Source organism: Ascaphus truei, chromosome 19 (assembly GCF_040206685.1).
Source record: "Ascaphus truei isolate aAscTru1 chromosome 19, aAscTru1.hap1, whole genome shotgun sequence".
In the NCBI taxonomy this organism is placed as follows: Eukaryota; Metazoa; Chordata; class Amphibia; order Anura; family Ascaphidae; genus Ascaphus; species Ascaphus truei.
The window spans coordinates 5,166,672-5,190,123 of record NC_134501.1 but is presented as its reverse complement, the minus strand read 5'-3'; the positions used below and the strand labels follow the sequence as shown (position 1 = coordinate 5,190,123).

At 40.7% G+C, this 23,452-nt stretch overlaps 2 protein-coding genes across 6 annotated transcripts in view; one reads left to right on the top strand and one right to left on the bottom strand.

The window, feature by feature from the left end:
- CEP89 (centrosomal protein 89) overlaps positions 1–23,452 on the top strand; it is a 91,046-nt gene that overhangs the window by 10,919 nt on the left and 56,675 nt on the right. For 2 of the 4 annotated variants that reach the window (XM_075576353.1, XM_075576351.1), the window contains exons 6-13: positions 1,838–1,942; positions 3,878–4,087; positions 5,353–5,495; positions 9,342–9,392; positions 10,515–10,598; positions 17,553–17,656; positions 19,365–19,480; positions 22,322–22,490. In XM_075576353.1, the coding sequence (XP_075432468.1) occupies positions 1,838–1,942; positions 3,878–4,087; positions 5,353–5,495; positions 9,342–9,392; positions 10,515–10,598; positions 17,553–17,656; positions 19,365–19,480; positions 22,322–22,490 (982 nt within the window). The remainder of the gene's footprint in view (positions 1–1,837; positions 1,943–3,877; positions 4,088–5,352; positions 5,496–9,341; positions 9,393–10,514; positions 10,599–17,552; positions 17,657–19,364; positions 19,481–22,321; positions 22,491–23,452) is intronic. The other 2 variants (XM_075576352.1, XM_075576355.1) reach the window with 2 other exon arrangements.
- LOC142469746 (E3 ubiquitin-protein ligase RNF182-like) overlaps positions 15,822–23,452 on the bottom strand; it is a 38,489-nt gene continuing 30,858 nt past the window's right edge. For both annotated transcript variants that reach the window (XR_012789076.1, XR_012789075.1), the window contains exon 4: positions 15,822–15,937. The gene's annotated coding sequence lies outside the window, so the exon portion shown is untranslated. The remainder of the gene's footprint in view (positions 15,938–23,452) is intronic.

The following is a 23,452-nucleotide window of genomic DNA, read 5'->3' as shown; positions in this document are numbered from 1 at the left end:
TTTGGGGGTTTCATACTCTTTCATTTACTGTAGTCTCTTAGGGTAAGTCCCCAGTGGCCGCTGTGGCGTGTCCTAAGGCGTGCGCACTGGATACAAGGCACAGCCCTCTATGGGGCAGGCCCCAGTTGGCGTGTGTGCGTGCGCGCCTTGGCCAAAAGACAAGATTTTTGTTTTTTGGTGCAGCGGCCGAGCATTGGTCACATCACTGCGGCGGTTCAGCCAATGAGGGCGAACCAGCCGAGGGACGTCACGGCTACGCCCCGGCAGCCCCCTCTGTCGCAATCTGTTCTTCCCCCATGCAGCTCCAGCACTGACCACAGATTGCGGTTGGCACCTGGGCGCGCACCGCCAGGCACGCGTGCAGGAGCCGACACTGGGGCCGCAGCCTTAGTGCTGTTAGTGCTACAGAAGGTGGTTCTCAATAGGAAACGGATGTTTGATTTCTGTTTTGTTTTTATCCGTTCTAGCTGGACGTGTAGGTTGGTCCTGTTATTTCCACACTCTTGGTTAAAACTGCAATCCCTATCTGTAATGTTTACAGGTGACATGGTGAATGACATGTATCATCCATTCTCCAGGATAAAGGATTTATGTCCCAGTGTCCATCCCGGGTACGCTTAGAAAAGTCATCTAGGTCATGTCCATTTCTGAATACAGAGTATTCTTCCATAGATTTGACACCTATCCCAGCAAAGACGGGTGGGTAGCCGTGTTGGTCCTCTCTTCCTTTTGGTAACAAAGGACAGAGAGGAAGTGGTTGATATGACAAGCTTTCAAACCTCTCCGGGTTCTTCATGGGGTCCTAACCTGAGAAGTTCGAAAACTGATAACTTTTATTGGACCAACAAGTAGTTGATATGTTATCATACCCCCTACTCCCTCTCTCTCCTCTGTTACTACACAGTGCGTATTAGGCTGTGTCCATGGTTAGTACGAGCGTGCCCGCGGGGTCACGCACTCCTGCAGCAGAAGAGATTTCAGTTCTGTATGCAGATGTGACAGGGAGGCATGTCGGGGGCGTGGCAGTGACGTCATGGAGCTGTTTTGCTCTCATTGGCTAAACCGCTCCCGTGACACTGCCATCGCTCTACAAAGACAAAATAATTTTTCTCCTGTAGTTTCGCTCTTCACGACGTGCGCGCACTATAGACATTTCCATTCGCATTAATGGGATTCATCGCGCTATAAACATGGACGCACCCTTAGAGTAACATAAATCCAGCCCGTAAAGCACTTGTAGTCTCCTGAGGCAGAGACCGATAAAACCACTGGAACAGAATCTCTGTTTCTCTGGCGTTAACTTCAAAGTCTGATTTAAAAAAAAAATGTTTTCGAATTGGTGTCATTTAATATAATAAGAGTTGATACTGTTTGTTCTTTATGAGATATGGTTCAAACAAACTTTCTATTGCTATCTGTGATCCACTGTTCATGCTTTTTATTATGATTTTATTTTAAAGCCTCAATCGCCCCAGAAGTATATGAGTTTTTACTCGTATAATGTTCGTATCTTGCCCCGAGCATGTTCTGCGACTTATTTTTATTAATGTTTTTGTAGTGCTAAAAATATGATCTAAAACTCTAGCTTCTGAGGTTACCATGGTAACATTTAGACGGTACTAGGCTCTGGGGAGAGCTTCCTTTTAACCTCACGGGCAATTCATATTTTAAATGCTTCTTTCTCCTGAATGAAGCATCAGAGTTTAAAAAGTAAAAACCGCTTTGGAAAGAGGAGATTAAAAACAAAGAAAACAGAAGGAGAATTGATCGCAGGCTTCTACTTTAAATTGTATGTGTTTAAAATCATGTTAACAAGTTGTTTTGTAACTTTATTCAGAGTGCAAGATTGATTCACCTGCCGTCTCTCCTGTGCCTCGCGCTGACACAGAGACCAGCAGGAAGTCTCCAAGAAGAAAACAAACTACCAAAGTAATGAAATCAGGTAGGATAATGCTTGTTTGTTGTGTCATTCCTCTCCTCAAAATAAGTTATGTTGCTTTTCATGAATTTGTAAGCATTAGTATTAAAATCGATACATCAGCCTCGGGTGCAGCTCAGGTATTTTTTTTATATGGCTATATTTCCTGTGTGCAGCAGAACGACTTTTTTTGTATTCACATTGATTTAAAAAGCGAACTCCCATCTCATTGAGAGCAGTGATACGTTATGGATTTTGCAAAGCTCTCACTATTAAAGCTGCAGTTCGCGCTTCTAGATGGATTTTTCACATTGTTTGACTGGGACGGTTCCTAGGACAGGGCCATTAATGTTTTTCCAATGACAGCCCGGTGATTCACCGTCAGGCATACCAGCATTTTTTGATGTCTAAAATTGCTGCACGCAGGAAACAGTCAGAGAGTCCGATCAGTAGCCGTAATCAAAAAGACCGCTATTTCTAATTGGCTCAGACGCAGGCTCCACAGCCGCCATCTTGGGAGGGTCCTAAAAACAGCTGCGTTAAATAGATCTTGACCATGTTTTGGCTAAATTAAATATAAATCAAATATATTATGGCCGACTTCATAGAAGACATTAACATACTAATTATACGATAATTATAAGTTAATACTAAAATGACATTGTTTAGTTGATCTTATCAGTGTTATCTGTCACCTTACACACAATGTCTGACGACTGCCTTTTAAAAACAGAATGAATAGGCTTTTATTTTGTGTAACATGGAGCTCTGTTGCAAAATAATGCAACGGGGAATATATAGTAATTCACTGGAGTACAAAAGGAACTGCTGAAACTTGGAGATCAAAGAATGTGCTTCTGAAAAGTGTACAAGCCATTAAAGCAGCAGGGATCCTCGTACTATGAGAACAAAATGCATATGTGGAGAGAATGTATTGCATGGAAGAAAGCACTCGCTCATGAAACTTGTCTAGCTTGTCACTGGTCGTCAGATCCACATTTATTTAGTGGCTTCAAGTGCCGGCTGGAACACATTGCAGCACCCATGTAGTATACTTCTTACCACACATACTGTGAAAGGCAGGAATCTAAATGTATCCGATCATTAATCCTCCGGGAAGCGCCATCTGCGATCCAATTAGTTTCATAGATATATGCCAAAATATATTTTAAAAAATGGGTTTGCAGCAGCCTAATAACCTAATCATTTAAAGGGGCAACCTCTCCTTGGACCAAAGTGAACTAATTTCAGTGACATGTTTAAGGGGTCTCATCCTTCTTTTTTTTTTTTTTATAATCCAAATCTGACACCTATAAGTATTTTGAATGTATATGTTGGTGAGATTTGGGAGGGATTAGATTTCCTCTGGCTGCTCCAGTCTGTGTGATTATCACTTTATGATGTCACTGTGTGATGAGGAAGTGCTTGTACAGCCAGAGTCCCGCCCTCCCCTTATCTTTATCGGCTCTCTGTTTAGGACACGGTGGGATAAGGGGAAAGAAAACACTTGATTGACAAACACTTCCCTAATCCGAGGCCTGTAAGAAATATAACTGACCGCCTATATGGGATTGCGCCTTTTAAATAGTCAGCAGTACAACAGGAGAACATGACAGCTGAGCTGCTAAATGTTTTGTTGGGTTTAGTGCCCGTTGTGACCAAGCAGTTTCGGTGTGTAGAAGACTGTGAGAGCAAGGATACTATGTCCTGGAATACAGCCATCTTGTGACATAGCGTTCATCTGAAACACAGAAATTGCATGCATTAAGATGTACAAAGTACTTAACCGATACAAAACAGCAGTGTTTTAATGCTTCATTATTCTTCAGATTGCTTATCCCATGGTCGGGGTTGTTAATCATTCAGGGCACCTGTGGAAGTTTTATGTGATTTATCATTTGCTGAGTGTACAGAAAGCAAATTTTCAGGTTGGTGTGTTTAATGTATCACATTCTACAGATGAAAGAAATACTACAGATCAAGAGCTGAGTAGGGATGAAATTGAACAAGTAAAGACCAGAAATCAATATCTGACAGATGAAAATCAGGAGCTGGCCATTCAACTCCAGGAACTGAAACAGCAAATAAAGTCATTGCGGACACAACTTAAGAATTTAAAAAAGGAAAAGAGAGGTCTTGAGGAATCTTGGAAGAAACAGCACAAAGAAGGTAAAAGTTACTTCAGACTGTACTTTTGGAAAATCTAAAGCATAAATAAAGGATTGAATTTAATGTTTTCTAAACCAAAGCGAAATGACTGCATTTTAAGTAATAATAGAAGAGAACCAAAAAGTTGAATGTCAGTGCCACAGAGTTAATCAGGATAAGTATAGAAAATTGTGGTTATAAATCATGCAATAGCAATTGTTGATGTTGTATTAAACTTCGTAAGAGGCATTTGGTGAACCTACATGGGTCCGAGTATTATCTTCATTAGCTTGATATGTTCCCATGTACTGAGTACATATAACTGCTCACTAATGAAAGCACTGAATAGTCAATTTGGTAAGGAAGAACAGGGGAACTGATCAATAAGTCCCCAAAAATGTCACCGTCGCCAACCGTCCGTCTTGTACCTCTAATATCCCGACTTTTAAGAGAGGAAAGAAATGAGGTCTTCTATGTATAAGGGAGATCATACTTCTCAGTTCAGTATCCCCAGCGATATATTGAAAATGTTTTTTACTCACAAGACCCGTCACGTCCAACCTCCATAGGCGTGCTTCCAACGGGAATGGTGAAGACAAAGTCCAGCTAAAGAACAGGAACATGAAGGTGGACAGCTCTGTAAATGAAAAGGGCACCAACAAGGTGTGTGGCAGCATGAAGCAAAAAACCTGCATGTTTCGCGCCCCCAAGTGCTTTGACAAAGTGCCAGGAGGTGCGAAACGCGTTAGTTTTTTTGCTTAATACTGCCACACACATCTTGTAGGTGCCTTTTTCATTTACAGAGCTGTGCACCTTCCCATTCCTGCTCTTTAGCTGGATTTTCGTGCATTTTAAGTAAGAAGGTTACGTTGTGGGTTTCACTTAGATACCAATTTTGACTTTCATGGAGGAAAAACTAAAAGCCTTTTAATTTGGCACTCATTCATCATGTTGTAAAGAAGATTAAAATGAATGACAAATAAAAGACTGCTTCCCAGCATATAGAATAAGAGCCTCTGCCTTTTACAGTACGGGGAAAAGCACATCTTTTACACCAGCAACAACGCATTACTTTAACAGCAAGGAGATGGGATTCGTTTATTCTAGTCCTATATCTGGGCAGAAATATTTGAAAATGGATTGATAAGAATATCTGATAAAGGTTAAAATTTTGGCATAAAATAACTGACGCAAACTGACAACAAAAATGACAAATACACAATACACGGAGTTGTGAAAACAAAGTTGTGGTTACTTTTGTACTACTAAAAATGTCTTGATTTTAGCTGATGCAGCTGAGCTGATATCACTAAGGGGAGAGGCTCAAGAATTGGTGGATGAAAATGATGCTTTAAAGATGACTGTCCATCGGCTTAATGTAGAATTGAGCCGCTACCAAACAAAATATCGTCCTTTGGCCAAGGAAGAGGTATTGTTTATGAAGCTTATTTTAATGTGTAGTAACAGTTTAACCGTTCAGTGAAGTCAATAAGTGTCATCACACTCGATCAGAAAATACAAATATTCTTTTACTTTAAAAATGTTCTCCATTAGGTACAAATATACATAGATGTCTTTTTCAGTGGTTCACACCTTTTTTTACATTGTGCACATGGTCTAGGGCATTTGCCGTGTCTCTCCTTGCCGCCGGCTGTTTCGTCACCAAGGTAAGCCCCTACCTAACCTTACTCTAAAACCCCCTAATACTAACGCTACCCCGACCCTAAAAACCTTAGCCCCTTAACATACAAACCACGTACCCATTCTGCTAAAACCCCTTAAGTTAACTTACTTATTGACAGCCGGCGGCTGAGTGTCCAGCGATGGGACAGCTGCGGCGAAAAATCCCTCAATGGCCTAATGCCGACACAGTCTTGGTTGCAGCAAAACTGTCGCGACCAGCTGTCCGATTCTGTTGTGCATCCCCTGCTAGAAGAGATTTGTTCCACGTGCCCCTATTTAATAAATCTTATTGCCGACTCATCAGAATATCGCTAAAAAAAACTGTGTGACTGATCCCAGGCGGTATAGTGCCCTGAGTTTGTGGGAAACACACACTTATTTGAGCCCCAAACTGCACCTCTGTTGTGCAGACATAATGGGGGTTATAACTGTCAATCGCTACAGGAGCTTAAAAAGTCGCACCGCACAATGCCTTGCTGCTGTGGATGCAAAGCAATATGGGGGTGACTTTGGAAGCTCTTGCTGTAAGTGATGGTGAACCCCCCCCATGCTAAGGTGCAGTTTGGGGCCTTACTAAGTGCTCAGCGCTCACACAGGCTCAGAACCCACTCTACTGCCTGGGAGATGCCATTACAGATCTTTTTTGCCGAACCTCTAGGAGACATCTCACAAACCCATAGGGGTTCCTGAACCCCCTGTTAGGGAATTGCTGGTCCATATTTGTTCAGCAGGATTTTGCTGTTTTGCATTGCAGCATATACAGTAGTACCTGTACCTTTTGTGCACTTCCATCAGTGGATAGCTCTGTACAACTGGAGGGAGAATAAATCATTGCATTCCATGATAGTTTGTAAACCAAGCTTAATTCCATTGGAAGAAAAATGCTACATACCCTAATAATATCCACAGCAGATCTGATATACTTCCAGTATAGTCTGTGCTGAACATTTGTCCTTGGTCACTAATGGTATGTGTTGGATTGCTTTCCAAAGTGACATACAGTACATTTAATTGGAATAAGAACACGGTATTACAACATTTTGCTACACCTGCAAATTTGACTGTGTCCAAAACGCGCCCCATGCATTGTGTCCTAATGCTACTTCTTTTCATTGATTGTTAAATGCTCTCAGTGGGCACACTTCCCACACATTGCATGCAGTGGTCCCATCTAATGAATAATGTAAGATATTTTCCTTCACAGAATGCTTCACTTAGAAGGCAATGTGATAGGAACATTTACGGTAACGGCAAGGAGAAACACAAATGTATTTCAAGTCTGGATTTAATGCTTCAACCAAAACCACAGAAATACATATTTGCAGCCAGTAATTGAATTAAAGTGCTTGAAATAAACACATTATTTTTGCATTCATAAAGCCTCAGAAATATATTCTGGTAGTCATGCCTGAGATGTGCAACACTGTTGTTGTTGTTGTTGATGATGATTTAAAAACTAAATCATATTTTTTATTTAATATTTCATGTTGCAAGAAAACAACTAACTGTATGTTTTATAAGAGTATCTGTTCTCTGATTTTGTACATTTACTTGCAACACCATACGTTTTAGAGATCATGGGGAAGGAACTCCATTATTTTTCATGTGTTTCTTATGTTATCCTTTTAATTTTGAGATGCGTTTTTTTCATTATTTGCTGGTTAATGAGCCGCCTTACATCGTTATTTAAGATGCAGGCTTGCATGGAATAACCTAAAGAAACATTAAATATGTTGTAACGTGTGTGTTAGATGGATTTTAGGGCCGACTGTTATGACAATGGAGTGAAGTATGCATACTACTGATACATTTTACTATATAGTATAATACTTTGATTTGCAACAAAAAACGTGCAATGTGATAAATAATTCTCGAACATAGTAAATGAGAACTTGGCTTTTCTTTATAGAATGAGTTGATCATTGAAAGTATAACCAAACGTTACCAAAAACTATTTCCACATCTTCTCCTAAACATAGTTTGATATACTGCTTGCTAAAAAAAATGCACCTTATCACAGTGTTAATACCACTGACTATATAATTAGGCTCCTTTTTATGAGCTCAATTTATTTGACCTCTACAAAGGTTCAAAAGAGTATGAAGTTTGTTACGAGGGGGCGTATAATGTGCAATTTCACACTGCCCGTAAGAAACACAAACACGTGCGATAACTATAGGATATTAATAACTGGTTTATTATTAACAAGGATCCTGTTTTTCTGTGTTTATCTTTTTGTAAAATCAGTGTTTATTTTCTTGGTTTTTGTTTTTTTATTCAAAAAATAAATACATGTTTATCAGTGTTAACAATAGAAAAACAATTGACACAAATTTGAATTTGGTGTTTATCGATGCACTTATTTTTAGTTTTCATACTATCCATGTGTTGCCTTGGTCTCCTATCTGTGGCTGGACAGCTACGAGAGGTGGATCTTGGCTAATGATGCTTCATTTTCAGTTTTTATCAGTTTTAACTGGAAATGCAAGATTACAAATCAATGGTCTTTTTCGGTTAAAACCAAAAACCAAAATCCCTAATTATAAACAGAAGTTTATTATGAAGAGATTACATGATTGCTAATTTTTCTTTTCAGCAACTCAATCTACTGTTGTCATTATCCTTTTCTAACCCAAACAGTACACCTGCAGACGTGTTGTGAGAAAGGAAAAAATAACTTGCGGCCTCTGGGAGTTTTCTTAGGCAGGGTGGGTGCCGCAGCACCTAAGGTGCCTCCGAGGAACTCGTAGGAAAACAAAGGATGTGATTTTAGTGTACTTATGATGATAGATTTTGCACAATGGTAAAAATAATAGCCCAACACCCATTTACATTTGCCAAAAACGCCATGTAAAAGTTAGTATTATGGTATTTTGATTGTAACCCTTTTTATTGGGGCACTTTATCAACCAGTAAGGTGTCTTAGAAACTGGATCATATAAATATGAGTTCCTTGTGGAATTAAGATAGAGAAACACTGACTTAAAGTATTAGAATAACTGCAAGTCACTTACAGGGACTGCCGGAGACGTTCTTTAGCAATTGCTGCTTGGCTTGTTCCCGGCGGCTTTTTATAGCAGCCTGTATTCTGCAGAAGCGGTAAAGCTCACTGAACTGTGATTGAGACTTCTTTTCTCTGAGCTGTTTACAGAAGAGGAACGGAGCATTTTACAGCAGAGTCGCCTTGCCACCTCCTAATTCTTTTTGACAGTAAATCCCACATCGTTATTCCCTTGAGATGCCGCTTTCTGATTTGTAATGTTTCAGAGCCAATCCTCGCCCAGTGCAACCAGGGTTTGGCAGGACTTTGTATTTTATTATATTCCTTAGCATATATTATTCATAGCGAGAGACAATCTCTTAAGTGTCCGAGGGTAGGGAGCAAAGAGCGGTTTGAGAATATAACATTTGAGACAAAGACCTTTTTTTGCATCGGTGGCTGAGGCCAAGTTTAACCCCTTTGCTGCAGGAATGGAGGCTCTTGCCTCCAACATGGAAGAAATTAACAATTATCCATCTTGGGTTGTGTTATATAATGCCTCTGTGTGTGTGTGTGTGTGTGTGTGTGACTTTATTTTATTCATTGTTTTAGAATGTAAAGCTGGGGGCATTACCCCAAAGAGGACCCCCACCTCCCTGGTTGGTAAGTTAGCTTTATTACTAATTGTACCCTTAATAATGTCCACATCACTCCCAAATCCTTTGCTGTCAGTAAAGATTGTGGTCCAACAGCGCTGCTGTTCCGTTAGACACCGTCTGGCACGGGCAGGCACCTTTTGGCCCATTCAAGGAGTGTTTTGTGGGATAGCATTGCTTGGTAAACATGGCCTTGTGTCTCCACAGGGAAGGCGATACTATGCTCACCTCTTCTACCCATCACGTTTCATCAGGACACTGCTTGGACATGCTATTAAAAATATGCTATTAAAAATAGTATGATTCCACTGCAAGGTTTAATCTATCTAGGGCACTGTGTATTTTTAGCGGATGTAATGGTGAAAACAGTCGGTCTTTTTTTGGCGACTACCAAATTTAAACAATCACTTTTTTTATTACATGAGCTTATCTAGATTGATCCTTGATTAATGCACAAACTGCTCCCTTTCCCCATTGCTGCTAATAACGTTCAAAAGTGGTTGCAAAAAAATGACCAACTCGGACAAGAGAAACTTGTGACCATTGAGTTGGTTTTTGCTCTTCGACCATAATTAATGTTGGTGTTCCAGATTAAGTGCCTACTACTCACGGTAGAATACTTCAAAGATACAATTCTTGTCCCCCCCCCCTTTTTTTTTTAAATGATTACATATACAGTTTGGCTGGTATTTAGTTAGTAAACACAGGTAATTTCCTGATCCGTATCAAATGCATAAATGTAAGGTTTATATAGAACCAGGACATTAAAGCAGCAATACTACAACCCCTCTGTTGGTTGTGTTTTTTTTGTTTTTTTTAATACGTAAAGCATGTGACATAGTATAATTGTACATTCTTACCTAAACTGGCAATCGTTTGGTTCCCCTGTTATACAGTACATCTGTAACAATGAGGTTTTCAGGAAATCCCTGCTTCAGTACAGGTCGAAGACACGATCAGTGCTGAAGCAGGGATATCCTGAAAACCTGACCTGTTGGTGGCCCTTTAGTACTGGAGTTGCCCGCCCCTGATATAGTTCCTATTTTATGAAAAAAAAAAAATTCAAAATAGGGGGGTTAAAAAAAACCCCCATTGTTTTAATGATCTATTGTTATAATGTTTCCCTCAGCTGGATATGAAGTATCTGTCACCTTTGCTACTTGCATACGAAGACAGAGTGAGAGAGAAGGATGATATAATCCTGTCATTTGAGGTACGGTATCATTACTTCTATAAACATTATTGCAACAATAAAACATATTTACTCTTCTAGCTGGATTGACGTTCTCGCATTTCTTTTTAAAGTCACATTCAAGGCCGGTGTAAGGGGTAGTCGGCACCCTGGGCAAACCTTCAGCCCTGCGACCCTGCCACCCCCCCCCCCCCAAACTTTCAGATTTATTTCCTTATTGTAGCCCCATTCTCTCACTCCCTCCTCATCCTCACTCATCTCACCCCCCTCCCACGCCACCTCTCACCCCTCCCACTGCTGAATCACACTCCTCTTCTCTCACCCCCTCCTTCTCATCCTTTCTCACCACCTCCTCCTCCCTCACCCCCTCTTTCTCCTCTTGTTTTCTCACACCCATCCTCCACCTGTCACCTCCCTGGCTTCGGTAAAGCAGGGCAGCAGAGGAGGACGACGTCAGGCAGCTACGGGAGAAGAGGACAGAGAATGGCAGGAGCAGGGCAGCAGAGAAGTAAGATGGCAGGCAGCGGCAGAAGAGGAATGATGACAGCAGGACGTCCGGGGAGGAGATGCACTGTAGCAACGACAGACACCGGAAGTCAGTAAAGACGTCCACGTCTGACCGCTGTGGCGCGCTCCTCCCCGGCCGTCCTCCTTTGCTGCTCTGTTCCGCTCACATGGTCCTCAGTCCTTTTCTTCCGCTGCCTGCCGTCTTCCTCCTCTGCTGCTGCCGCCCCCCAAAATGTGCCGCCCTAGGCGACCGCCTAAGCCCCCTAGTGGTAGCACCGGCCCAGAGCATATTGCACACATTCTCTCTTCCTTTTTATGTGGAAGCGCTCACGGTTTTCTTCGCAGTGTTGAATCACCGGGTCACCAATGCGATTTAGATAAAGTAGAACGTATATTATGTACTACGGCCGAGATTCATCAACCGCGATTCACAGCATTACATACAGATCCAGCGGGAACTGCCATTAACATGAATTTCACTCACTGCGTTTTGATGACTCCCAGCCATATATCTTGGCTAAAAGTTGTAAATGAAACAGTAAATAAAAATACCACTTGTGCATTTGCACGTCTTAGGTCTGCAACCCTGTCTTTCCCTCTTATCTCTTGGCAAACAGTACTTCCACTGCTGCCGGGGATTCTGGGTAATGATATGCAAATGAGCACAGGGTGTCACCTTTTACTTCTCATCCATTTTAACATGGACCCCTATAAACTTATGCCTGCTGTATTGCACATCTTATAAGCACAGGCTGGTTTAAAGAATTGCAGGAACGCTGGGCTTACAGAGATCCTGCACACTTTCCCACAACATTTAAGTTAAATGCCGGGGTAGCGTGAGAGGCCTCTGTATGTTACTTACCTTGTTTCCGGTGGCTTCTGGCGATGCGTCGCCATGACAATGCAGCATCACATGACACTGATGTGAGAAAAACCGGAGACAAGGTAAAGGGTGGGGGGTGGACACGTGCAGGGGGGGGAAGAGCAGGCCAGGGGGCGCAGACGTAAATGTTTGCGCACCCCTGCCTTTGCATACAATGCTTCCACTGCAGCTAGGGATTCTGGGTAATGACATGCAAATGAGCACTCGTGGTGTCACTCGTTACTTAAATGAAACAGAATTTCTTGAACCAGCAAGAAATAATACTGCAGCAAATTCATAAGTAGCCAGTAAACATTGCTAATGTACGCATATCTTCCATCATGCTGGGAACGCCAATGTATTCCAGAACTCTGCGTGCTACAAATAAATCAGAATCAAGTGTTCCTCTATTCATTGTAAAACATTTTTTATAGTTGGCAATTACAGAAAAACCCAAATACTGTAGTTACAACCCAAATAAACAATAAATAATAAACAACACATTGGATGGGGTTCACTAAGCGATGACCCAGGTGAATCTCCCTGTGACGGGAGGGGGTAACCAGGCTCTCAAAAGTTAAGCCCGTTTTTGGTTACCTCCTAATCCGTGTATAAGGGTTCAAGAGTTAGCTCTTGGGCCCAGTAACATTGTACTGTTTTTCAATGTATCATCTGCAAAAGTTCCCACGCGATGATTGGTTGCTGAGTTTTGTGAATGAAGCTTAAAATACTATAAAGATCTGTAAGATCAAAATACTACAAAGATCTGTAAGATCAAAATACTATAAAGATCTGTAAGATCAAAATACTATAAAGATCTGTAAGATCAAAATACTATAAAGATCTGTAAGCCAATCAGATTGGAGATCCCCAGTAGTAAGCGCGCTGGCGGGCGTTTCAAAGTTGCTCTTGCACGAACAGCAGAGCAACCGGCTTCGATTTCACGCCAGGAAAGCCTGCCTGCCAGATTCTATGTCCAGCTTTTAGCGGCCAAGTTCTCAGAATTGAATGTAGCGGACGTGGCTGGGATTGCAGGCCGATTTGTAGCCGATTTGAGTTCTATGTGAGTTGTGAACGTAGTGGTGGTGTGTGGAACTTTATGCCGATTTGGGAACCAGGAGATTCCGGGCTAAGTCCCGGTCAGGGTAAAACTCTTGGTGTTCCCTGCACCTAGGCGAGTCTAGTTTTCGACCCCAGACCCCCAGTAAGTGTGTCTTTTTGTCTGTATTTTGTGTTCCATTGTGTGTAAGCGAATTTGTGCAAATAAACTTACATTTATTTCATTACCTTGTTTTGCTCAGCGAATGATCCCGGTTAAAAAAGGTGTAAATTGCCTTGTCTCCCGTGACACTCCCCCATAGACTTTTATGCATTTTTCAATTGTGCTAAACATAGTTTCACTTGGATTGGGGACTGGCACCTTTTCGGACACTCTTATCTATTCCATGAAAGAAATGTTGTGCTGATAATGGTTGATGATGATAATGATATTTTCTGATAATGAAAGCAGCACTGGTTGAGTGAAATATATTTTTGGTGTCTGAGGCACAGGGGACAGTTACTTTCCTAAGGTCACGTGGGAAGCTGGGTCTATTTCTTTTAATGTGCTCTAGGCCAGGGGCTCTCAGCTCCAGTCCTCAAGACATCCTCCCCCCTCCCCCCTCGCCCCAAAAGGTCAGGTTTTAAGGATGCCCCAGCTTCAGCACAGGTGGCTCAATCAGAGGCTCAGATCCACCTGTGCTGAAGCAGGAACTGATTGATTGAATCACGTGTTGAAGCTGGGACTGATTGAGCCACCTGTGCTGAAGCTCACACTTATTGAGCCACCTGTCCTGAAGCTGGGATATCCTTAAAATCAGACTTGTTGGGGGATCTGAAGACTGGAGTTGAGAACCCCTGCCCTAGGCTGGGACGTGTTCTGACATTATTAGAAAACGGTCTTCAGTAGATGTTCTCATTTGAAAATGTTGCTGACCTAAATATGTCGTTATCAGACGTGGTTCGCTGGTTCTGGCACATTAAGAAGAGCTCCTGTTCCTGTTTAGCCAAACATTCCTTCCAATGTAATGTTGCCCTGCTAGCATCATCCTATTTTAAAAAACAATGGCCTAGTAATAGTAATGTAAAACTTATAAATGGTGCAAGGTAGTATATCTAATGTGTTTATGATGCTAGTGGTTATTACTACTACTACTACTTTGTATTTATCTTCAACACACACTGTGGTCAAAATATATATGTATAGGGTTATATTTACTAAGCATTGCTACCACATAAGACAACCTTCCGGCCCAACAAATGGACAGTGGAACAGTGACTTCCTTCACTTACGCAGAGATGTATTTGCTCGAGAGACACATTGCAAAGCCAGTATAACCAGCCTCACTGGTGAGACTCAAAAGGCTTTCTGTGAGTCGAGTTACTGGCTCTGCACTTCTTTAACCAAGGCTGTGCTGAAAAGCTGTGTAATACGGCAGGCAAAGGCTCATGGGTCCATGTTAAAATGGACAAGAAGCTAAAAGTTTGCATGTCATTACCCAGAAACCCTGGCTGCAGTGGAAGCAGACCTGGCTGCACCTGCGCCTGCCAGGCTGGCGGCGCCTGCATCTGAGATCCCCGGTCTGCGGTGAGCTGCAGGGGGAAAGACTGGGTGGCGTGGTGGGGGGCGCAGGCATTACGTCACCCGGCAGGTTCACCCTCATTGGCTGAACCGCTGGGGGCGTGGCCAGCGCTCCATCTCAGGTTGTGAACACAGATTTCCTGTCTGCAGAGAAATCTGGTTGCACAAAGCATCGGGCAAGGTGGGTAGCGGGCCTGGCCCCATTGAGGGGCGGCTCACGTCTCTGCAACGTGCGCCATAGCGGGCTCTGCAGCAGGCACCCAGCTCGAGGGATTATGGTGCCCCTTTATTGAATAGTGTGCTATACTGTACTATGTGCTCCATTAACTTTCTTGATTAATTTTTATACTTCTTATGTGATGATAATAGTGATACTGTACTAAGACTGACATTACTAACAGCGTTTATCTTAATCTTCTCTGCCAGAGAGGGCTTAACATATTGCTCTACAAAAACCCTGACACACATTGATCTTCATTCATACTCAAACCACTTTATAACATGGTACAAACCACGGATACCTTGCATTATATAAATGGCAAACTGCACATATATGACATTATTATTATAAGTCTGTTTAGACAGATGTGAAACATATATGCCTTAAAGAAGCAATCCAGAATTGAAGCAGGGGTCTCCGGAGCTGAACCACATTAATTTCAGCTCTGGGTACTTACCTCTGTAAGGGGTGCCAGAAGCCACTCTAGAGTTTACTATATGTCCGCTTTTCAAAGCTCTCGGGCCCTGCAGGCCAATTGGAATCTGTGACTTCATCAGGCTCGGCTTCCTATTGGCCCATATGATGAGCAAGATGAAAACTGCATATACCGGCACCCTCTTTGGAGGTAAGTACCTCCAGAAGCAGGGTGTCCCCAGAGCTGAAATTAATGCGGTTCCGGTCTGGGGACCCCCTGCTTCAATCCTGTATTAAACAAATGAAGGGGGGAAAAAAGGGGCTTGAATTGCCACTTTAAAATCTATTGCTACATACATCTTTATATTTTGACAGTATATTAAAATGCATCGTAACCTGCAAGTGATCCAATACCCTACTAATTGCAGTTGATTTAATCTCCTATTAAATTTTGGTCTGTAATATGCATAAATGTTAGTGTTATAAATAAACTTGTAACACCCCACAGGATTTTATTATGGCAAGCTTTCAAGTACAATAACATGTCTACATATTGTAGCTATCTATGCCGGCTGAATTACCTGCCAAAGGGAGGGGGGGGGGGGGGTTGCGCATCTGTCCCGGTTGCAGAGGGTGTCCAAAGGGAGAAGTTAGGCCCTGCAGGTTTTGGGCCCAACTTCCACTACCAGCCCCTAAGGTGGGCTGCCTGAAGTATAGCCAATAACAGTTACATCACCCTGCAAAATAATGCAAATGTTTTCATTAGCTAATAGAATGTTGCATCATTATTCAAATATATAATATTAATTTTTCTACCTACAATTGTTACATAGTAGATGAGGTTGAAAAAAGACGTTACGTCCATCAAGTTCAACCTATGCTAAACTTAGACAACAGATACTTTATCCTATATCTATACTTACTTATTGATCCAAATCTTGTTGATTTATTCTTGAAAAAGTGAACTAGTTTAATATTGGCTGCAGTTGTTTACGTTCGTATTTGTGCTCGTTGACATCGCTACTGAGATATTCAGAGAAATGTTAAATGTTCATGATCTGCAAAGTCATGACGGAGACCACATTTGTATTATTATGCATATGGCATGATATGATTTAATATAATCACAAAGTCATTTGAATTTCAGGTGTTCAAGAGCTATGGCAGAAGAGATTGTGTGATTAAAGTGCAAAGCTGTAGTGGCATTATTCAGATTGGTTGGTGTTAAGGGGCATTTCATAAATTAGTATATCTTGGATTTAAATGCCAAGATATGAAGATCCATTTATAGGTGTCTAAAGTTCAGATTTTACAGATGGAACAATGAATTCGGAACTTGAATACTTAATTTTTGTGTTCAGATTTTGACTATTATGCTACTTCAGGAAAAGCAATCAACTGTATTTTGCCCTCCACAACACAGCCACCATTACATTGATTTCTAAGAACATTTATGCGCAAGTGACTATTATGCAAACTACAGTGCACATAAAGCATGTTTGTTATTGTTGAACAAAACGTTTCTTTTCATGCACTTTACATTATTGTATACACTACAATTGGGAGGAGTGGCTCAGTGAGTAAAGACACTGACTGGCACTGAGTGTGAAGCAGGGGAGCCTGTGAGAAGGAGCGGCTCAGTGAGTAAAGACACTGACTGGCACGGAGTGTGAAGCAGGGGAACCTGGGAGAAGGAGCGGCTCAGTGAGTAAAGACACTGACTGGCACTGAGTGTGAAGCAGGGGAGCCTGGGAGAAGGAGCGGCTCAGTGAGTAAAGACACTGACTGGCACTGAGTGTGAAGCAGGGGAACCTGGGAGAAGGAGCGGCTCAGTGAGTAAAGACACTGACTGGCACTGAGTGTGAAGCAGGGGAACCTGGGAGAAGGAGCGGCTCAGTGAGTAAAGACACTGACTGGCACTGAGTGTGAAGCAGGGGAACCTGGGAGAAGGAGCGGCTCAGTGAGTAAAGACACTGACTGGCACTGAGTGTGAAGCAGGGGAGCCTGGGAGAAGCAGCGGCTCAGTGAGTAAAGACACTGACTGGCACTTGCTGTCGGCTCCTTGTGACCTTGGACAAGTCACACTATCTCCCTGTGCCTCAGGCACCAAAAACATGGATTGTAATCTCCACGGGGCAGGGACCTGTGTCTGCAAAATGTCTCTGTAAAGTGCTACGTAAAATTAGTATGCTATTATTATTACTTATTATTATTAATTGTGTGTGTGTATATATATTTATGCATTCATGTATGGATGATTAAGGTTACTGTGAAATTTGATAGACTGGCATTAATTGTCTAACTCTTATGAATATATCATTGTATGATTGATTGTTTCTGTCCTGGTCTTAGGAGGAAATGAAACATTTTAAGACACGTGTTAAAGAAGTGATAGTGGAGAATGAGCAATTGCACCAGCAACTGGAAGAAAACAAACACATAACGACTAAAGAATGGTAATTCTTATGCATATTATTAGGTGTAGAAATCACAGCTAAGCTTAAACAAGTTTGCCCAGCAGGAACCTTCTGCAGTGTTCCAAACAGTGCCGGTACCCGGGGAAAGCTCGGGCTTCTTACCTTCTGCTCCTCATCTGCTCTAGCTTCGTCGCATTATCGTGGCATCACATAACGTCGCAGCATCACGTTGTCATGGCAACGCATCACCATGTGATGTTGCAGCGTCATTTGATGCCGCATTGTCATAGCGAAGCGTCGTTACAAGGAGAAGCTGCCGGAGGTGAGGAGCAGGAAGAGAAGTTAAGAGGCAGTCAGGAAAAAAGTTGCCGGTACACGGTACGTCACAAAAAAAGCCCTGGTTGCAACCAATGTGTTAGTTCTGTACTGGTGCTGTAATGATAGAGGCTTACTTGTACATTGTAGCTATTCCAAAATCGGTGGAATGAGAATCTGACAGGGATTTAGCCAAGCCAGGATAAATCAGAGTGAGGGCAAAGGAAGACGGTCAACAAAAAGGCAGTGAAATGTGAGGAACATTTTGTGTAACCGTATAGTTCATTGTGCAAAAATATTCAGATTATATTGGATTAGTTATTTCAAGGTTAAAGGATCATTGTTGGGAAAGAAACTACGGAGTTATAGTAAACCCCTCAACGAGGTAAACAAATAAAAAATTAGTGTTCATGAGGGGTAAGAACAATTTACATGGAAGATTACAGGAAAAAATACTAAAATGGTGGGATTGTTGCTTTTAAAAGCAGTATTTGTATGCAAAGAGAAAAATGTCAGCCTACATAAATACACATTGTTTACTATGTACTCACATTGGTAGACTTAAAATACAATAATATGATATGCATATAAAAAGTTTGGGTATCTTAATAAAGTCGAGAAAAACTGGCCATTCTGAGACCTAGAGCTGTTTCTTGGCTTCAAAAAGATGAGGATATTGGTAATGTTCTAATAAGATCATTTTGTTTACGTTGTTTTGCGCCGCGTTAAAATTCAGATTATTGTTTCGTTTAAAGGTTTTATTCTATACGGCAGAATAGCAAGAATTGTAGGTTTTTATCAACCAGCATTTTTAGAAGACGCTACAATAGTTGTAGTTGAGTGATGAAATGAAGTTCCGTAAAGCAGTCCGCTTGTTTTCACTGGAACAATCTACCGGAGACTCTCGCAGCCACCACCAGTCTAAATTCTTTGACATCTAAAGTTATCTCGCATTTTAATCTAGTCTGTAACTGTTACATATGCCTATAATATATTATCTTTAACTGTGCATGCAATGTCTTGTATATAATGTATACCCTGTTCACTTATGTAACTATGTATTTGTAACCATGTATTATTTGTCATCATAACTCCATGCCCAGGACATACTTGAAAACGAGAGGTAACTCTCACTGTATTACTTCCTGGTAACACATTTTATAAATAAATCATTGAACTGCCGAGACAGGAATGCATTTTAAATCCACTCCCAAAACATCTCAGATTATAATTGCATGTTTTTTCAATCTGCTTCTCAGCTGTGAAAATTCAAGTAAGCTTGTGCTCTCTGAGAACATCTTAGAAGTCAACAAGGTGTGACATGAGAGTTATTGATGGAGTTGAACATAAACCATTTCCTCTATAATCTGACTAAATGCTTTGGGATTTAATGAAATTATTATGATTTTTTTTTTCTCTTTGACATTAACAGGCAGTTAATGCAAACTCAAGCAAAGCTCGTCTTGGAAGAAAACCAAGTCTTGATGAAACAGTTCGAGGTACAACATGAAAAAGGGAAAGACGGGCACCATCGCCATGTTCAGGAAGGTGACTAAAATCTGTGATATATATTATATTTCAACAAATACCATCAACATACTTAGACTTGGCAACTTGTATCCAATGAACTATAAGTTATTGTGAAATAGGAAATCTAAAGGAAGTTGTTGCTTATCGCCTGATTTATGATTCTATGTATCAGATTCTGTTAATCTTTATGTGCACCTTCAATAAAACCTTCAGGCCACACCCGGCATAAGCTCCGGCTATCAAGCCATGTGTGTCAAAGTTAGGGGGAAAAGATTCTGCATTTTATGAAGATACTTGAGAATTGTAAATTACTGACATGCTAGATCAGGAGCGGCCAACTCCAGTCTTCAAGTGCCATCAACAGGTCAGGTTTTACGGATATCCCTGCTTCAGCACAGGTGGCTCAATCGACTGAGCCACTGATTGAGCCACCTGTGCTGAAGCTGGGATATCCATAAAACCTGACTTGTTGGTGGCCCTTGTGGACCGGAGTTGGCCGCTCCTGTTCTAGATGTTACCAGTGCCCGCTCGTTATATAGACCCTTAAATGTTATTACGACTGCTACACATAATAAAAGAAATATTTTTGATAGAAATTACTTACCTGTGCAACAACAAGTTTATCGTAATGTTATTTTTCTTGGTATGCCATGAATGCCGATGCTGTAAAAATGGACTGCTCTCTCTAAGCGTTAATCAGGTTCTGTAAATCTCCGAATAATGCAACCGAGTGGCAAATAACATGCATTAAAAAGCTGCTGGGCTGTAGTGAATAAACCCCTATATCTCTCTTTATTTGATTCTTGTGTATTACAATTGCTAGGACACAAGTGCACTGTTTTAGCAACAGAATATTGCACATGTCTGCTGCATTACCACCGTGCTACTGATTTCAAATTCATTATAAGAGTAAAAGGGAGAAGTGTCTTTGTTATGTGTGGCACATTCATTATAAGAGTAAAAGGGACAAGTGACTTTGTTATGTGTGGCACATTCATTATAAGAGTAAAAGGGAGAAGTGACTTTGTTATGTGTGGCACATTCATTATAAGAGTAAAAGGGAGAAGTGACTTTGTTATGTGTGGCACATTCATTATAAGAGTAAAAGGGAGAAGTGACTTTGTTATGTGTGGCACATTCATTGTAATAGTAAAAGGGAGAAGTGACTTTGTTATGTGTGGCACATTCATTATAAGAGTAAAAGGGATAAGTGACTTTGTTATGTGTGGCACATTCATTATAAGAGTAAAAGGGAGAAGTGACTTTGTTATGTGTGGCACATTCATTATAAGAGTAAAAGGGAGAAGTGACTTTGTTATGTGTGGCACATTCATTATAAGAGTAAAAGGGAGAAGTGACTTTGTTATGTGTGGCACATTCATTATAAGAGTAAAAGGGAGAAGTGACTTTGTTATGTGTGGCACATTCATTGTAATAGTAAAAGGGAGAAGTGACTTTGTTATGTGTGGCACATTCATTATAAGAGTAAAAGGGAGAAGTGACTTTGTTATGTGTGGCACATTCATTATAAGAGTAAAAGGGAGAAGTGACTTTGTTATGTGTGGCACATTCATTATAAGAGTAAAAGGGAGAAGTGACTTTGTTATGTGTGGCACATTCATTATAAGAGTAAAAGGGAGAAGTGACTTTGTTATGTGTGGCACATTCATTATAAGAGTAAAAGGGAGAAGTGACTTTGTTATGTGTGGCACATTCATTATAAGAGTAAAAGGGAGAAGTGACTTTGTTATGTGTGGCACATTCATTATAAGAGTAAAAGGGAGAAGTGACTTTGTTATGTGTGGCACATTCATTATAAGAGTAAAAGGGAGAAGTGACTTTGTTATGTGTGGCACATTCATTATAAGAGTAAAAGGGAGAAGTGACTTTGTTATGTGTGGCACATTCATTATAAGAGTAAAAGGGAGAAGTGACTTTGTTATGTGTGGCACATTCATTATAAGAGTAAAAGGGAGAAGTGACTTTGTTATGTGTGGCACATTCATTATAAGAGTAAAAGGGAGAAGTGACTTTGTTATGTGTGGCACATTCATTATAAGAGTAAAAGGGAGAAGTGACTTTGTTATGTGTGGCACATTCATTATAAGAGTAAAAGGGAGAAGTGACTTTGTTATGTGTGGCACATTCATTATAAGAGTAAAAGGGAGAAGTGACTTTGTTATGTGTGGCACATTCATTATAAGAGTAAAAGGGAGAAGTGACTTTGTTATGTGTGGCACATTCATTATAAGAGTAAAAGGGAGAAGTGACTTTGTTATGTGTGGCACATTCATTATAAGAGTAAAAGGGAGAAGTGACTTTGTTATGTGTGGCACATTCATTATAAGAGTAAAAGGGAGAAGTGACTTTGTTATGTGTGGCACATTCATTATAAGAGTAAAAGGGAGAAGTGACTTTGTTATGTGTGGCACATTCATTATAAGAGTAAAAGGGAGAAGTGACTTTGTTATGTGTGGCACATTCATTATAAGAGTAAAAGGGAGAAGTGACTTTGTTATGTGTGGCACATTCATTATAAGAGTAAAAGGGAGAAGTGACTTTGTTATGTGTGGCACATTCATTATAAGAGTAAAAGGGAGAAGTGACTTTGTTATGTGTGGCACATTCATTATAAGAGTAAAAGGGAGAAGTGACTTTGTTATGTGTGGCACATTCATTATAAGAGTAAAAGGGAGAAGTGACTTTGTTATGTGTGGCACATTCATTATAAGAGTAAAAGGGAGAAGTGACTTTGTTATGTGTGGCACATTCATTATAAGAGTAAAAGGGAGAAGTGACTTTGTTATGTGTGGCACATTCATTGTAATAGGTTAACATAAACCTTCTCCTTGTTCATAGTTTCCCGATTAACAAAACAGCTAATGGGTTTAGAAGCCAAACAGGAAGAACTGCTAGAAATTCAGAAACAGCAGGAAGCTTTACGCTCGAAATATGATGAGCTAAAAGCCAACATGGATGGCAGAGTAGCGGTGGAAGAGCACGTTGCTATGGTGAATGAATTAAAAAGGTATGGTTCCTCATTCTGGGTAATGATCGGTAATGTCTCAATCAACATTCTACTGCTTCACGTTTATGTATGAAATAGCTCACCCCATTGACAGAGATGAAAGGTTAAGATTAGAAATGATTTGAGCTACAATGTCTGTTTGCATTTGACCATAATGGCCTGGTGCTTAAAATTGCCTCTTCTGCATCTACAACACGTAACCATTTTCCTGTGCTTTGTCTCATCAGTCATCCTGCTAAAGATGCATTCATTTTCCTACACAAACATCAAACATGTTTCTGATCAAATCTACTAAGTGCATATTTCTTTATTGTAGTAGATAAGACATTGTACTTTTAATTGAAGTCTAAAAATAATTGTATTGACTCCACTGAGAACTAACATACTTCATATTTACGTTACAATTAAGATGCCTGTCAGCATATTATAATCTTCCATTCCATTAAGTAATCTACAGTTGGTTTTTACAATCTGCAGTGTTTCTGTGCCCTTCACTAGTAAATAGGCTAATAACACTTACATTATTGTGCAGAATTGTCCCAATAATAGTGCTCTAAATCAAAAACGAATTAATAAACAAGCTAGATTCTAATTTGAAATGATAGACTGAACACCACAATGTTTCTGGGAACGTATACACTTCTACTCTGAGTTTGAATCAGCGAACAGAATAGTGGAAGTCTGTATTATCATATTCATCCATGGTCCAACTTTCTTTGTCTTTGATATTCACTTGTCTTTAAAAGTAGCAGTCCAAGCTGACATATATTTTTTTTTGTACATTTTTTCCCCTTTACTTTGTGCATCAATATAATCCACACCATAATAGGTAATTAGCTAAGTTGCAGATCGATCCGTTCTCCTGTGATCGATCGGCGAAGATTCGGCTTGGGGTTTTCACTAAATGTCTGTCAGTGCAGCAGAAAAGGACCAAAGATGCAAAGTTCTGTGGGGAAGATCAT